Source organism: Larimichthys crocea, chromosome XXI, assembly GCF_000972845.2.
Source record: "Larimichthys crocea isolate SSNF chromosome XXI, L_crocea_2.0, whole genome shotgun sequence".
Taxonomy (NCBI): Eukaryota; Metazoa; Chordata; class Actinopteri; family Sciaenidae; genus Larimichthys; species Larimichthys crocea.
This window is the reverse complement of record NC_040031.1, coordinates 577,231-593,875: the sequence shown is the minus strand read 5'-3', so window position 1 is coordinate 593,875 and position 16,645 is coordinate 577,231. Positions and strand designations below refer to the sequence as shown.

Sequence of the window (16,645 nt, the reverse complement as noted above, 5' to 3'; positions counted from 1 at the left end):
CAGAAAAAAAGCTGAGTTTCCTTCCTACTTAAATATAGTACTGTTGGTTCAAAGAAACCCTCCATCACAGAATGAAATGACAGCAATAACGTCACGCTTCAAAGATTGGTTTAGGAACATCCCAGAAGCTGCAATGTTGGCATCCTGCTCTTCCACCTCTGGCCTCCCGACGCGGATCATCGTGGGCCGAGGCGGGTTGAATAATGCCTGGGTGCTCAAACAAGCAATCTTTAATGGCACCGCCCTGTCAATCAAAGTGACAACACTGTTAATTATGCATAACTTTAAGCTTTAATATAATTGAACAGGTGAATTAAAAAAAATGCAGACCCAGTATATTTGTCACGATCAGGAAAATTTGCTACAGAGACCAACGGTTTTTATATACCAGGCTGTAACATTATAATATTATATATATATTACATATTTCGGCTGTGAAGTCACTTTAACATGGGGACTATGGAGAATAACTTGTTCGGTAACCAGCCCTCAAGTGAACATTTGAGGAACTGCAGTTTTTGGCATTCTTCTTCCAAGTGAAGTCCCCACCTCCTTCAGACTCATCCAGCTCTCTGCACCAGCTCAATGTGTTAACACTCCATCAAACACATTTATTTCAATGTTCCGTGTATATCAATATATCAAATGAAACGTGTGGTGTGTGGTGTGTAAGTCTCTGCATCATCTTTCCGACATACGACTTTGGCGGTGACGTCGTGGCAGGATGGGGCGGGCAGAGTGAACTGGCGCCGGGAGATTCGAGCCCTGACCGCGGTCCCGACTGCATTAATACTCATGATTGAACTGGATGTGACCATAAACCCAACAGAACCAGACCCTGTTGAGTAGCTCCTCGGAGCCATGCTGTTGTCACCCTGTGTGGTCTTCCAGAGCAGGATCTGCGGCCGGTAAACCCTCACATCCCGCACAGGTAGGTGTCTGCTCCTCACGCGGTGCTTCAGCCCGAGCGCAGCCTGTTACCTAACGAGCTAGCAGCGCTAACGAACACGCAAGCGGACTCATTTCCTACGAGTTTATACGGCAGCAACACCGTAGTTCATCTCAACAGTGGGTAGTTGTGCACTGACTTTGATAGAAGCTGTGTTTAAGCAATGAAAAACACGCTGCGAGCATCACAAGCTCTCAAAAGCTAGCTATTTAGCTTAAGCGCTGTGGTTACCAGGGACCGGGTCAGAGAGCTTTGTTGTTTTTATTGTATCACTCTGCAGCGTTGCTAACACACTGAGAAGATGCATGATACATCACAGTTGAACCGAGTACGAGGAGATATTGACAGCTGTGTTTGGCCCGGAGGCCTCTTCGACCTCGGGCTCAGTTAATGTGCCACACGACCTGGCCCGGAGAAGCAAAGCGGAGGAGGAGGCATGTTTGCCATCACAGAGAAAGGTTTATTTGTACATTTTAAAGGTGATTTTGTTGGACAGTTCACAGTTAGTGTGTCACGCTTGTGACAATCGACGCCAGCTAACTCTTACCTCAACATTCAGTTCGCTGTGTAACTTTGGATTTGTGGAGCTACTTGGAGCAGAATTTGGCCCACCATGAGAGCTGCATCCAGCAGCGACGTGAAGGACTCATGATTGATAGTCCAGTATGCCATAAACCAGTCCCAGCTCTGCAGAGATGCTCCTGCAGCTTCATGTTACACTGAGTGCATTCCTGAAGGGAGAGGGAGAGGAACCTCGTGTCTCAGGACTACAACACAGAGTCAGATGACCTCCTCAGCCTCCTGGATGTGATGAGGATCAACAAGTGGAGCAGAAAAAGTGTGACATTATCAATTTGGCATTAGAAACCAAGATTACGGCTTCAATAGCGTTTAAAGGTGCAGCAAGAGCAGAAGTAAATGTGGTAATATTTTTCTGTCACTTATTAAGGCACAAAGAGCAAACATTCACTTCATACAAAGTAAAAGTGTGAAATGCATTAGTTTAAACCAAGGTCATATAAATACAATACAGAGTCACACTGTAAAACACATGAGTGCAATACTTGGAAGGTGTTTTCAGCACAGAGCGATCTAAGCTGTGATTCTCAGGTGAGCTCCAAACTTATGGAAAGGAATATGTAGGGTTAGAGGCTGATATATAGTGGGATGTATGCTCTGTCTAGAGTCTACGCAAGTGACCTACGGCATTGTGAGTGTGTATACTTGAGCGCCTGGGGTGTGTTCTGCAATAAGTCAAAATGTTGGGCTTCAGTTTTTTTTTCACTTCCTCATCTCTGTCCCCGTCGTGTTTTTTTTTTCTTGTGGGTTTTTCTTCTTCCTATTCCCCCACCCCTGCCGCTGTGAAACAAAAACGCGAGGGGACAGATGAGAAGTGTGTTGTGCCTGTTTGTCTGTAAATGTGTGCATGTTTTGAAGAGGATTTCTAAATGGTGTCATCACTTGCGCTGCATGCAGTTAAAGTTGAAGTTAGCATGCACTAGGCTATAGATGATCTGTGGCCCACGTAGAATGAAATCTTCATTCAGACTCGTAAAACACACTGTGAGAAGACTTCACATGATGTGGTTTGCTGGCAGAGCATGGGCTCTAACAATAAACTGTCCTTTTCACACCACCATGCTGCTGTGCAGATGGAGGCCATGGAGGTCGACTCTCCGATGGAGAGCAGGAAGAGGCGGTGTACAGCCAGTGGTTGCTCCGGCAGGTGAAGACCCAAACGCACCACTAGTCATCTCGGACTCTGGCAGCAGCAACTGAGGTGGACGATGATGACGACGATGAAAAATGAAGGACGACAGACGGCATCTCGTGTGCCGCCCAGACTTCCTGCGACCTGGGCGTTCATTCAGAGAGCGGTTGCGGCTCTGCCGCCACACCATCAGCTGCTCAGGGGCGCCCATACGAAGGAGACTCAGGTACCCAGAACCAAAAAAGGCTTGTTGTGGGTCTTATGTGCTTAATTTAGTATAAACACTAACTGTATCCAAGTAGTTCTTTAAATTCAGCTCTATTTACCGTATATTTTTCATACATGGTCAGACCCTCCTGTCTCCAGTATCTTTTTTGGTATGTGTTGTGCTCCAGGCAGGGTCTCAGGGTGCACTACCCCAGCCAGACTGCAGCGCCCTCCAGGGGCTTTCCGGACTCCTGCTCCGAGCACCGGCCGCCAGTGTGGCTCAACCGGAGTCCGGCAGCACCACAGAGGTCAGCGAGTCTGACGAGGACGCGGAAGCAGAGAACGAGGGAGATGAAGGTGTATCTGCTGCCACGGAGCCTGTCGACCCCGTGCTGCCGCCTGCTAGTCCTCGCCTCAATGCCTCCATCCAAAACACACTACCACAAGAAGCCGTTCCAACCAGTGAGTGTGACCAGCATGTGCTGTTCACAGACCAGCGCAGAGTCCGTGTGTTGTGTTCTCAGAGTGCATTATAATTTCTTTGTTTCAACCGTGTTCAGACTCCAGTTCAGCTGCAGATGTGAGAGGACAGAAGCAAAATCTGGTCGTCCAGGTAACTTCAGACCTTTTCCATCACTTTTCTTTCTAGTAGACATATTAGACTTGTGTTTCATGCAGAGATCAGATTTAGCTATTTTTTTGAAATGATAAATAGTCACTCTTCATATACAGAGAGTATACACTTTGCCTTAATACTGGAATACAAGGTGAACCCGTCAGTTAGATTGTTTTCCGTTGTCATCTGTTTAGAGTTCCCATGAAACAGCCAGCATGGTGCTTATGCTTCCCTTATATTTATGTTTAATATAAAATCAGGCAGCCAGGGTCCACTGAGCATGAGTTACACCACCCACACACTTGCTGCAATGCGGAACTTCCAGTCAGTTCAGACTGAGACCAAATGCAGTATCCAAGACTGACAGAGGCCAGGTTTTGATCCTGGAATCCCATGGCTCAGTCAGCTACCCTAACCTAGATGCATGGCTAACTAAAGGTGTAGGTACCGGATAGTAATGGACAACAATGAACAGAGTTTTGCAAAAATAAATGAATAAATTCAGCCATGGATTATTTAAAAATAAAAAAGTGATTTTCACAACATTTTAGTGCAACAATAAAAAGCGAAATGTTAAAAATAAGTGCCTGTGTACCGTACAGACTGTCTCGGTCTGGTTGTGTTAACTGGGAGGCTGCTGAGCCTGAACCTGACTTACTACTCCTCACCTGTACCGGTGCACCACCTTGTGGTCCGCAGTCATTGTCAGTCTGAATGCCAGAATGTCTTTCTGACCTTGTTTTAAATCTGTAATTTATGATGTTTAGTTTCCATGTAGCTTGAAACCATCTCGTCCACCTCTAGTCGGTGTCTGTGGCCTCGGCTTCTCTCCAGTCGTCACATGGCGAAGAGGGTGAAGGCGACAACTGCACAATCTGCTTTGAGGCATGGACGACAGCGGGCGAACACAGGCTGTCTGCTCTGCGTGTGGTGGTCACCTCTTTGGCTTCACCTGCATCCAGCGCTGGCTGAAAGCTCAGGGCCCGGCCGCTAAATGTCCACAGGTCAGCAAAGTTGCAGGAACAGGAGTCTTGATTTCATATCCGGCATCACACTTGACCTTGTATGTCTATGTTGTTTCCCTTAGTGCAACAAGAAAGCCAAGGTTCAGATATGTTCTGCTGTACGCTCCAAAGCTGAGAGCACTCGCGACAACGCGAGCAGGAGATTTTAAAGAAGTGAGTCGTGTTTTCTCCGCTTCAGTGCCAACACACAACACACCTGATCTGTAGGAATGAATAAGTGTCAAACACTCGTCTCCTGTAAGATTGAAAGGCAGCTGGCAAACATTTTATGCTTGATGGAAGATGCATGTCTCACCTATCCAAACAGTCCGCTTTGTTTTGGTCCGAGATCTGTTTAAGATCTCTGTGTAAATAAGAGCCAGTTGATCAGAACAGGGATTAGGAGGGTGACATACCAGGCCTTGACACAGAGACATTAGGAAAAAATCTGTTTTTAGCCTATGTACTTACACTTGAATTTAAAGAAGTTCTTGCAGCAAGAATTTAATAATAATAAAGTAAAAAATTATAAAGCAAAAATCCTCAAAAAAAGTAAAGTTAAGAAGAAAAATAAGTTAGGAATCACATGGCTCAAGTCAACAATTTCATTTAAGATTTAGTGTAAAAGAAGAAAAGTTTGATGGTTTCATGATTCATATTTTATTCGTATTTAAACATCAGCACCCATGTTACTCCAAACACCACTTTTACTTGCCAAGAGCAGTCATGGTCATGGTACACACAAACCCATTTACGTAAAACATAACACAGTTTGAAAATAGTATTTTGTTGTAATGTTGAGTTGTAACAATAGGTAAAGGCCTTTTTCAGTTAGATGAGAGAGAGCTAACATTCATAACATCCTTTACATGTGTGACAGTTACAGTATATGCTGTAATGTAGGTTCTGTGCTATAAAATACAATGTAATGATTTATATGTCTATATCAACATCTCTAAAACAACCCATGTTACCATTTTTTTAGGACACCCATTTAAAAAACATTTAGAGTTATAATGCTGTTCAAATAACACACGTATAAGCAGATCCATGAGGTTTATTTTTGGAAACAGGTTCCTGGTTAGAACAGTATGATATACTTATCCAAGAGTTACAGTAAAAGGATAGTGCCTTGTAAACCATCCTTTGGATTATGGAGTTTTCAGCAAGCTACAGGCTTGTTTTCAGACTTTTTGTATTTCTTGTGCTGAGGATGACCTGAGTGCTGCTCACAGAGAGGCAGAGGAGTGATGTTTTATTACTCCTCTAACTGTGCCACCACAATGCCTAGTTTATCCACCAGCACTGTAGAAGAAAAAGACAATTTATGAATGAGTAAATAGAAAGAATGCGAATATATGTTTTTTGTGTCAGTTTGAAATTCTGTATGAAAACAATTGGTGTTTATGGGCTGGAAAATGTGATTTTCAAGTACCTCCAGCATTAGGTCTTTGGAAGCTATCATAGGCCCGACAGTCATTGATCAGAGATCCAAGTGGTTCAGGACAGTCGTCAGGGAGTGGTTCCTGATATTTCTCTGTGTACACTTTCTGATACACATCCTGAATCGTCAAGCCTAGAAGAAAAGTGAAAACATATCAAGGATCAAAATCAGGTCTATTGCCAGGTAGGTTTTTGCCTTGGTGCTTTGGTGCCTGTTATAAAGTTAACCTTAAACTTTGTATGTTCTGTGTAGCAGTATGTTGGTTTGTCACGGTACAACTGTTGGAGAAGGTTCACAATAGATACTGCTGTTGTTCCTGTGACCTTAAGTTAAGTATAAGATCAGGGTCAGAAGGGGACCTTAAATGCAATTTAGAGTGTCAAAGTACATCCTCTGTTGTGCTTTCATGATGAGGGAGCCAATGTTCAGCTCCCACCATTAAAGGAGAAGGTGTTTCCAACCTTGTGACTGGCATTGTATGTATATGTGTTTGTATATATATTGTATATATATCTATATGTGTGGTATGTCAGCTGTGAATTGTATAGTTATGTTTGCACTTGTAACTATTTAGAAACAGAATGCAACATTTAGATGTAGTAGATGGAAAATATGTCACTGACTTCCTGCTAACCACAGCCACTGTTCGCTGTGAAAGAGGAAGCGTGAGTCTTTTAGCAGCTGTCAGTTAGGTCTAAGAAGTTACATACTTTATGCAGAAAACAGTAAGTTTAGTGTTGGAAGTTGATTATTGTGTTCTGCAGATACACACCATCAAAAGGTTTCTTACGGGTTGCAATTTCCCACAAGACGATTCCAAAGCTGAAAGACAACATTTCCAAATTAGTGAGGATAGAAGTCCCATTCCCCTAAAAGTTATGCTGTACAGTGCATTGCGATGTATGTGGCGAGTTTAAAGCTTGAGGGCTGTTTTCACATTCGTCTGTGAAGGAGAAAAGGTTCTCAGTTTCTCAACACCTGGATGTACCTGCAGTATTTTGTGAGATCACAACTAGTTTGGAACCAATCCAGTCCAAGTTACTTAAAGGTACAGATGTGACATGGAAACTTGAAGAGAATGTACTTTTCAGTGAAGTAGGAGACATCTTGTGTCCAGCAGTACATAGATTTTAACCTTAATTTATTTAGGGAGGTTTAAGCAATGCTCCTATTTTCAGGAACAACCTAAGGGGTTAAGGACCTTGCTCAAGGGCACATTACCACCTCAGTGGTGGTAATGAGCGGGCCTAAATCATACTGCTGGTCCTTCCACTGAAGCTCACTTCTCTAACATTTAGGACACGAATGTCAACAAAAATCATGAGAGAATTAATTACTTCTCTGTAGATGCCAGATTGGAAACTGTCAGTCCATTTTGGCCCATGGACTATATTTTTGACACTCCTGATATATATGATTAATCAGAAGAACATTTCAGTTGCCAGGCTGGTGTTACCCTCCTCGCTCAGAATATTTATTTTGTCTTTGAAGCTCTTTTGTTCTATAGGCCAATGCAGAGCATCAAGACCAAAGAAATAATTTATTATTTAGTAACTTCATAACTGCAAACCTGATTATAAAAACTTCTTTGAAGCTTTCACATTTACAACAGCCATTTATAAAGCTGTTAGGAACAACTTGTGAACAGTAAATATTAATGCATACTGTTTAAAAAAACATTTAGTGTAGGTGTTGATCAGGTGTAATTCATTGTTGGTGTCTGACCTGTATATCTCGCACTCTTTGCTGTACTTGTGGTTGATGTTGTTGAGCTTTTGAGGAGTGTAGTAGCAGTGGCCCTCCTCTCTGTGTGTTGACGTCTTTATCGACTTCTTCAGTGAAGTCTCCGTTTTTGACAGCTCAAACCCTCCCAGCTAAAAATGGCACCAATGATGTTAAGACTTTATGCATTTTCACCAACACCTTAATTCCCACCATTCAATGGGTCCTCAGCAGTCCCAGCATGCACTGACCCCAGTACCTTGACTGTGTAGCCTTTATCCACCAGGAACTTGCTGCTGTTGATGCATCCATGAACCTTAGATTTTTCCTCTGTCTGGTGCAGGCTAAGAGACATCAGTGATAATCATCATGATAGTACCTTCTTCTTATCATGAAAAATAACTCAAACAAATCCAATGTAAAGGCAAAGTTTAGTTTCTCCTTCATGGTAGGAAGAAGAGGGTTAAGGTGGTTGCATTCCACAACTACAACACTATATGCTGATTGATTGCTTGCCCATGATAGACAGTGATAGACAGGTGGTTCATCCAATCACCTGCAGTATTTTTTGAAAGTGCCTGCCGTCTTCCAGACAATTTCCAATACCGACTTCCACAGTCAGGTTAATTTAAAGGACACATCTAGGTGTAGTTGCTGATTGCAACCCAATCACCTTATCCTCTACTTCCTAGTGTGAAGGAAAAACTCTTGTGGTGGAAAATGTACAATTTAAGATTATAGTGTATCACAATATACATTATACATGTTATACAAGAGTTTAATTAAGGTAAAAGTAAAATAAATGCAATTTAAGGATTTTAACTATACATCTTCCACTCCTAAAATGTGGCTCATTCACATATCAGTACTGAGTGATGCAACAAAATGTTACGCATTAATCATTGAAGACTGACCGGTAGAGTCCTTTGGCTGCATCCAGACACATACATGCTTTTCTGGTCCAGGACAGTTTGCAGTCAGAGTCCAGAACCTGGCGGAGACTTCCCTTCTCACAGTACTCCATTATGATGAGGAACTGAGGGCTGGGTCCTACAGGCAGTCACAAGAACACGTTACATTGCTATCATTTTAAAGGTGCAATAATATTCTGTAATTCACATGCTGCAGTTTGTTCACCTTCCTCATCCTTGACAGAGATGCCAAACATTCGCAGGATGTTGGGAGACTCAAACCGTTTCATAGTTTCAACTTCCTTATTGAAAATAGACTTCACGTCCCTATGAAAACAAATACAAATATTGAACTCAATATTTAATTCAGTAGTCGCTGGCAGTGGTGGATCTAATTATATTTTGTATCATCAATTGAATTCCTTAAAAACCTTTAAAACTTTTATTGCAGTAAAAAGAACCTCAAAATATTACTAAAGTATGCCTGATGTAGCTTTATGAGGAATTTACATATTCAGTTTATGTATTAATCACTTTTTCACCTTTTCATCTTGGATGGAGAAAATTTGTATTTGAGACACAAATAGCGAAGGTTAGGTTATGAGGATCTGACATTCACGCACACTTGAGGCAGTGATTGGTAATCTCAGCTTTACAATTAGAACAACATCCAATACCTTCTATCATTATAGTCACAATATAGAGAAACTTCCACCAAAACCAGGAAAGAAGCAACATGAGGAAGAATCTCTCTTCTCAGTTTGTCTTTTGCCTACATAAATTCAAGGCTCCAGAAAAAGAGATAATGGGATTTCTAATCGTAACAAATACAGAATTTAAACTTAATACAGACAGAAATTAAAAAGTAAAAACTAAAATCACAATAGTTTCATTCTCCAGTCAAAAAATACTTTTTATTTTAATTCAATATTGTCCTGAAATGTGACACAGACCGTAAGCTGGTGTTTAAAAGGTCAGTGTATCGCTTGATTGCCACAGGGAATCCATTGTATTCTCCTCTGTAGACCTCTGAGGATGGTGTTGTCATGAAAGGCTTTTTAGGATGGTCATATTTCAGCTCGTCTGATTTGATCATCCGTGTGGTTATCTCAGTGATGCTGGGCTTGTTCACTGTAAAAAGGGCAAAGGTTTGATACCCCATTATATTCATTATTTTCTCACTAACAGCAAACAAGTCGTGAACACAAAATTGACATATCATTGCTTTTAAAACTGATATGATGAACTTGTTATCAAACAGGTCCTTATTTCCATATTCACCAGTTCACCAGTATTCAGATCAACATGATCATTCATTTAAAGTTGTGTTGTATCGTTTGTGTTTACATATATATATAAAATTTTAAAAATAATTTACCCCTGGGATTATTAAAGTATTTATTAACGCCGAAGGAGAAAGGAAATCTATTTTGAATTTCCAACATACTGACATACATACTGACAAGTGCTTTAGTGTACTCACAGGACGCCATGCGCTTTTCTACGTCGATTCTGAGTTGTTCATACTTCTCCTCCTGTGCCTTCATGTAGTCATGCAGCACTGAAGATCAAATAAACATTAATGAAACAAACAAACAAATCAAAACAGACACTTAATCCTGTCCAATTTCTCTGCTCTGATCAACATGGATGGAACAGAGCTAATGCTGTGTTCATGCTATATCAGAATTAAGGTCGCCAAGATGGGTAAAAATAAAATGGATGAGTATTATTGTTAGTTGTCCAATGTTCTGAACACTTGCAAGTTGTAACTAAGATTCGAGAGTTCTGGGAAAAGGTCCTGCAGTGGTCTTAAGCTATTACTAAAGTCTTTGCATTTTAATCATACAAAAAATTTGCATAAAATTTATCCTGGTGCTCCTGATTCCTCCAAACACCCTTCTTTTAAAAGGAAGTGCAAGATCAAATCGAAGAGATCAGATCAAAGCTCATACACATGGACTTTACTCAATACAAACTTTAGATTATCTCACATTTCTTCAGCTCTTCGTTGTCCTTTCTCCCATCGACCGCATCTTCTTTCTGTCTGGTGGTCTGATCAAACACCTGGTCCAACACATTCTGTTGCTCCACCTGCAGAAATACAGACAGAACCTGGACGGCATCACTGAGGCGCTCATTAAAGATGTCGAACTCGCCTTCATGGCTTCCAGAGTTCACAATGCGCTTCATCAAATTGGCCGAAGTGAATTTCTCAATGAAGTTTTTTGCTGATTCCAGAGTGATGTGGAGTTCCCTGAGAGCTTGTTCTACCTCACCAGAGGGTTGTCTCTTCCCTGTCTCTTTGATGACCTTTTCCAGAGCTTTGACTCGGCAAGAAAGACGCTGGCATCGCTCCCGATTTGCCTTCACTTTCTCAACCAGGGTGTAGATCTCTGAGGCGATAGACAGGATAGGCTCTATGTAGTCCATGACCAACTGGAGATACAGAGAATAATTTATCTGATTTGCAAATAGTTTAAGTGAGCAATAGTTAACTACTGTTATAGTTGATTTTGTTTGAGAACTGTTGTGGCGAAAACAAGAAGACGAGATGATCTAAAGAGAGGGAGGCACAGTGGGATCATTTATTCTTGTAAGAAAAAGATCACATATATGTGGAAACATCCTTACATTTGTAATTAACAGCATGAGGCAACTTGCACCAATCCGACGCAGGCCAATGAGTCATACTAGTTACTTCTGGTCAAGTGGATATTTAATCATTCTTTGGCTTGGCTTCATGATGCCAGATTTGCTTTCAGCATTGCTTGGCCTTTTTTGGTAACTGCCCAGACTTGGAGTCAGTCACGTTGTATATCACATAAAAATTGCATTTCTTTTCAATGTGCATTTATTGTTTCTGCTGGCCTGTTACTTTCACCTCTGCTCCACATATCTCATTATGATGTCTGTGTATATTGTTTTCCATTTGCTCTATCACAGTCTTTGCATGATCATGGCATTGATCTGCTTCCTTCTCCATTACCTGAATCATGGTCCAAATTAACTCATGTTTTCTCCAGACTGATCAAGAGTTAGCTAGTAAGACTCTCCTCTTGACCTCCCTCTAGTTGTCTCATTTCAATATTTGTGGCCCTTTCAGTTCATTTACCTGTTCCTGGTTCTGTAATATTTGGGATTGGATCTTTTGATGTGTCATTTGACAAGGAAGTTTAATCCAGATTCAATTTGAAGTTTGGTTTAGGAGGAGTGGAAGTCCTAGCAGGCCTAATACTGTCCTTTAATTCAAAGTCTCCATTAATGTTAACAATTTCTGCCACCAGTGGCTAAAGTCCTGCTTTTGAATTATTCTGCAGCAGTTGTGTTTTGTTTGCTCCTTTCTTCTTTCTACATTCTTTTTGTTATCTTCAACCTTGAACAATAATTTTCTTTCATTTTTCTTTTCTACAAACGCTTTTTACTTTTATCTTTTGGTCTATAATTCTTTATTCTGAGCTTGTCAAATGTGCCCTCTTCTGGCCAGGAAAGGTCCAACCCTTTTGTCCATTTCTTTGAAAGCTTCTGGACATTTTTTTAAAATGATTATGTCTTGATATATTTACACAGGTAAAAATAGCGCTGTTGACTCTTACATATAGTTAGACAGCTTAATAAATTTTAAATAATTTAAGATATTTAGGAACTATGAGTGATATATGTTGCACTTTGTTACCCTATCTTGAATAACTTATGATGCTATGAAGTAGTGGTGGGTGGATCGATCCAAATATCGATAGTATCGATTATTTATTTAGTATTTACTTAATATTGGATCAATACCAAAATATGCAGTATCACACACCACTACTATGAAGTACGGAAGCCCTAAAGGGTCATACATACATACATTTTATTCCACCCGTTTTCCCATGATAACAAGATCATTTTCCTTCGTTTTCCTGTGATAACAAGATAATTAGTTCAAGATCTCGAAAAAACAAAACAATCTAGTCTCTAGTGTATTAAATCATTGCAGGAAACATCATTTAGTGTAGCAATGTCAGAGGAGCAGGAGACACCTTTAGTGTATTTTGTATTTGTTCTTGTTTTGTCTCAAAACATTTAAAACAGTTACTGAGTTTGAAATACAGATAGTCAATTTTGATTTTCAGGGTATTTATGACATTAGGCTCAGTTAGATTGTGCCTCAGATAAAGCTGAGGCCTTGCTAGCCGTCTTCTCAGATGACGCACACTAATGTGTACATTATCTATAGCAAAGCTAATTTAAAGCTATTTCAGCCTGTGTCAGGCCTTGATTGAAGAGATATGTGATGCGGTGATCGATATTCTCCTGCTCCTCTGACATTGCTACACTAAATGATGTTTCCTGCAATGATTAAATACACTAGACTATTGTTTTGTTTTCTCGAGATCTCAAATTAATTATCTCGTTATCACGGGAAAATAGGTGGAATAAAATGTATGTATGTATGACCCTTTAGGGCGTCCGTAATAAAGTGCTAATGCCATGTGAAATGTTTTAAATGTATGTGTATGTGATATTAAGTTAATACTACTTCAATGTGGTAATATATCTGAGCACAAATTTGTTGAGGAATTAGTTTATGACTTCAACTTATGCATCCTTATATGAACCTGCCCTGTTGTGATCTGAACATGTGTTTAATCTAAGAATAAATAGTACAAAAACATTTCCCAGAAATACCTGAATTACTATGCACTCTCTCAAACAGTGTCAGATTAAAGTGACCTTCTCCAGGTCTTGGTATAAGTAATCTGAAGAACTCAACACTTCCCGTTTCTCTCTGAGTTGCAGTTGTTCCTCCCCCTGGGTGTTGTTCAGGCTCTGCTCTGACACACCTGGAATATATATATTATTATCCTGAAGCAGAAGCCAAGCCAAACAATGATTAAATGTCCACTCAACAGGAAGTAATTGGTGACCGTCGAATTGGTGGAACTTGTCTCACCCCGTTTTCTGTTGACTGTTAACTGAAGGGAAGAAGATGTGGGTTCAAACAAGTATTGTAATGCTGCTCAGTCTGTGAAATACCTGTTTTCATGACAGAGCAGGTTCACTATAATTATCAGCAAATGACTCTGAACTGGGATGATGTGAATTAAATTAGTGTGTAATTGACTGCACCCAGGTGAACTGAGCTGATACTATGTGAATTTCCCATGGGAATGCTCCTCCAGATTCAATCAGCCTGTAATGCCGAGCTTTCGGTAACTCAACCATCAATAACTCATGATGATTGTGTAACATAACAATGACGGTTTCCTTAAAAACAGTCCTACTGTTTGGTTCACACACCCCAACGTCTAAGAAATTTCACTCTGCAACAGAAAGTGAAACTTTTCTGATGTGTTGAGTCAGACAGATTGAGAGCTTCAGTAAAGAACATACAGTTACATAGTGTAACTGTATGTACAGTTACATAGTTACATAGTCTCTGACATAACACCAGTGAATCAGAGACTGATTCAGCTTTTGCAGACTGCTTGTAAGCATATAACTACAAGTCCTCACTTATAATAGCAGGTCAAAAACCAATTCGTTTTATTGTTGTGATATTTCATTCAAAACCACTAATGTAAGTCAGGGGCACAGCAAAGTCCAGTAAGATTGTCCGCTGTGTGCCATGAATGTCTTAAACAAACTCCATTTCATAGCAATCTATCTAATAGTTGTTGGGATATTTCAGTCTGAACCAAAGTGATAGGCCAACTGACGGAGTGACAGTGACATCCCTAAATCTATGCTGCTAGCATGGCCACTATACAAATAGTACCCACATCTTGGAAAAACATGACAGTGTCCAGCCACATTACAATGTGGCTGGATGACTCAATTAATACCAGACATTCAAAGATTTGATATAAAGTACACCCAGTTTGACAAAATGTGTTAACCTCTAATTAAGTACCTCACAGCTCACAGTTAGAAGATGATCTGTAGCATATACACCTTTTTAAAATTTCACAGTATCAAACAAATACAGAGGTATAGAGGAAAATGTGGTAAGTTGTGGTTACAATCTTCTGACTTCCTATTCCTTTTTTGTCAACAAAGCATTCTTTGGATTGCATGTTGCAAATGTAGCGCAGTGTAAAACATCAATCTATAATAACTCTTAACTCTAGTTTTTTTTTATTTAGAAAGCAGAAAGCAGTGATTTCCTCTTTATCTGCAAATCCTGAGTTTCAAACACAAGATTTGTTTTGTATTTATTTGGCATGTATACGGTCTTTGTTCAATCTGATGTTTGACAGCATAATTATCACTCTTTGCTCCTTGTAATCACATGCCTTGTTTATTTCAGGATCAGACCTCAGGGCGGGTTAATGTATGAAAAGTTTCCGTTTTACAAAACTGCGAACCAGCGTTGACATGAAAGCATGTTGTAGGTTGCAGACATACCTGCTCACAGAGTGAACAACAAGAGGACACACAGAGCAAAGAGTCAGCAGGGCAGTACATGAACAAAAATATAAAGATTATTTACCTCTACGTGGTTGTCAGCAAAAGCTTCTTGTCTTGACCCAGGTAAACGTTGTGTGTGTGTGCGGTGAAAAAATGAAACAGCTTCTGTAGCCTTCAGCTCCTCCTCTCTGCTGTCAACACTTCCTGTTCTTCTCTGATAGTTGCAGTCCTTCCCCCCTCCTGGGTGTTGTTCATGCTCTGGCTGACACACCCGGAATTTATTTATGTTATCCTTGAAGCAGAAGCATTACTCACTCCTGGCAGATGGAAGTGCAGAGCAGATTTAATCTGGAGGCTTTCTGACAAACTGTTATATTGATGATCTGTCAGGCTGGCTGGTCTCATGTGAAACGCCCAAGGAATTTGCCTTGGCGTTTTATAACAAACAATAAGTGAAGATCATAGTCATTGATATTATATAACATTAGAAATACAGAGCACCATTGTTCTAGTGTTGCAAACTAGTGCCATTTAACACTGGTATTAGTGTACAGTTTTGTAAGAATAAAATGTATTATGATGTTGTTACTTCTTTCTCATTCTAACTTAAATATATAACAAGTTACTTCGACAAACAACACAAAGGTTTGACTTGCACAATACTATTGTATTTATTCATACTGGATGATGACACCACAGTACAAATAAACTATAAAAAGCATTGGTTCCTGCAGCTTAACTGAAGCATTTATTGTTTGTCAGGAGATCAGTGAGACAGTTGCGAACAAAGTCTGTAAACAAAATCTGAGTTGGACGCATACTTGACCTCATAAAATTGTATGGTTTTATTGGCAGTCATATGTTGATAGGTGATAAGCGATTATCATTCTGGGTCTCACCTCTGGAACAAATTACTATAATAACTATGATAGCAGTGGTTCTCAAACTGGGGCCATAAAAAAGCAGCTGCCAATAAATCAACTTAAACCAGTGGTTCTCAGATTTCTACCGGTACCTACAGATTCACCTTTTTGATTTTTTTTATAAGGCAATAAGGCCCTCAGACCCTGTTGAACCCTCAAGAATAACCCAGATACTTATGGATGCTTCTCCTTCATAAATAAAAATCCAACCAACTATATAAGAGAGCGCTGGGAAAAGGAAGTCAATATTGCAATGCCGGAGGATGTGTGGCTTCAAATACAGGAGACCCAGGCTACCTCTACTAACTCCTTGTTTTGGATTTCTGCTGGAAAAATCTCTTTTTTTTATTACCCCCCAACCATTAATCCAAATTTAGTGGGTCTCAAGCTCTCTGTTGATTGGCTTCAGTCGATCATGATCACATTTTCTGGACATGCCCTTATGTTAGGCTTTTTCTGAAAAGAAGTGGGCTCAGAGATCTTGGATCTGAAAACTGACCTCTCTTTTACCTTGATGTACCTTGGACATATTCCTAAGGATCTCAGTAGGAGTGACTCATACCTCTTGAAAATCTGTTAGGATGCAAGTAAAAAGACAGTTACAAAATGCTGGGTCCAGAGGAACCCTCCTATTATCTCTATCATCTTTCTTATCAGCATAATCAACTCTATTTGCATTATGGAGAAAATGACTTTTTTTTTTACTATTTTTTTTGTAACTGAGGATCACCGACCTATACCTGTGCCTTTTTTTTATTTGCTTAG

The 16,645-nt window shown here is 40.2% G+C and overlaps 1 protein-coding gene and 1 long non-coding RNA gene across 2 annotated transcripts; one reads left to right on the top strand and one right to left on the bottom strand.

The window, feature by feature from the left end:
• Window positions 1–3,092: 3,092 nt before the first annotated feature.
• LOC113744235 (uncharacterized) lies at window positions 3,093–4,402 on the top strand. The gene is made up of 3 exons (XR_003461379.1): window positions 3,093–3,329; window positions 3,428–3,480; window positions 4,288–4,402. It is a non-coding gene; the product is annotated as an uncharacterized LOC113744235 (long non-coding RNA).
• Window positions 4,403–5,128: 726 nt separating this feature from the next.
• On the bottom strand, window positions 5,129–15,135 carry LOC104934603 (mixed lineage kinase domain like pseudokinase). The gene is made up of 11 exons (XM_010750305.3): window positions 15,040–15,135; window positions 10,559–11,003; window positions 10,048–10,125; window positions 9,518–9,695; window positions 8,791–8,891; window positions 8,568–8,703; window positions 7,913–7,997; window positions 7,657–7,805; window positions 6,704–6,753; window positions 5,923–6,063; window positions 5,129–5,792 (listed from the first exon to the last, which is right to left on the bottom strand). The coding sequence occupies exons 2-11, from the start codon at window positions 10,995–10,997 to the stop codon at window positions 5,746–5,748; spliced, it is 1,404 nt and encodes a 467-aa protein (XP_010748607.2). The 5' UTR covers window positions 10,998–11,003; window positions 15,040–15,135; the 3' UTR covers window positions 5,129–5,745.
• Between the last annotated feature and the right edge of the window lie 1,510 nt (window positions 15,136–16,645).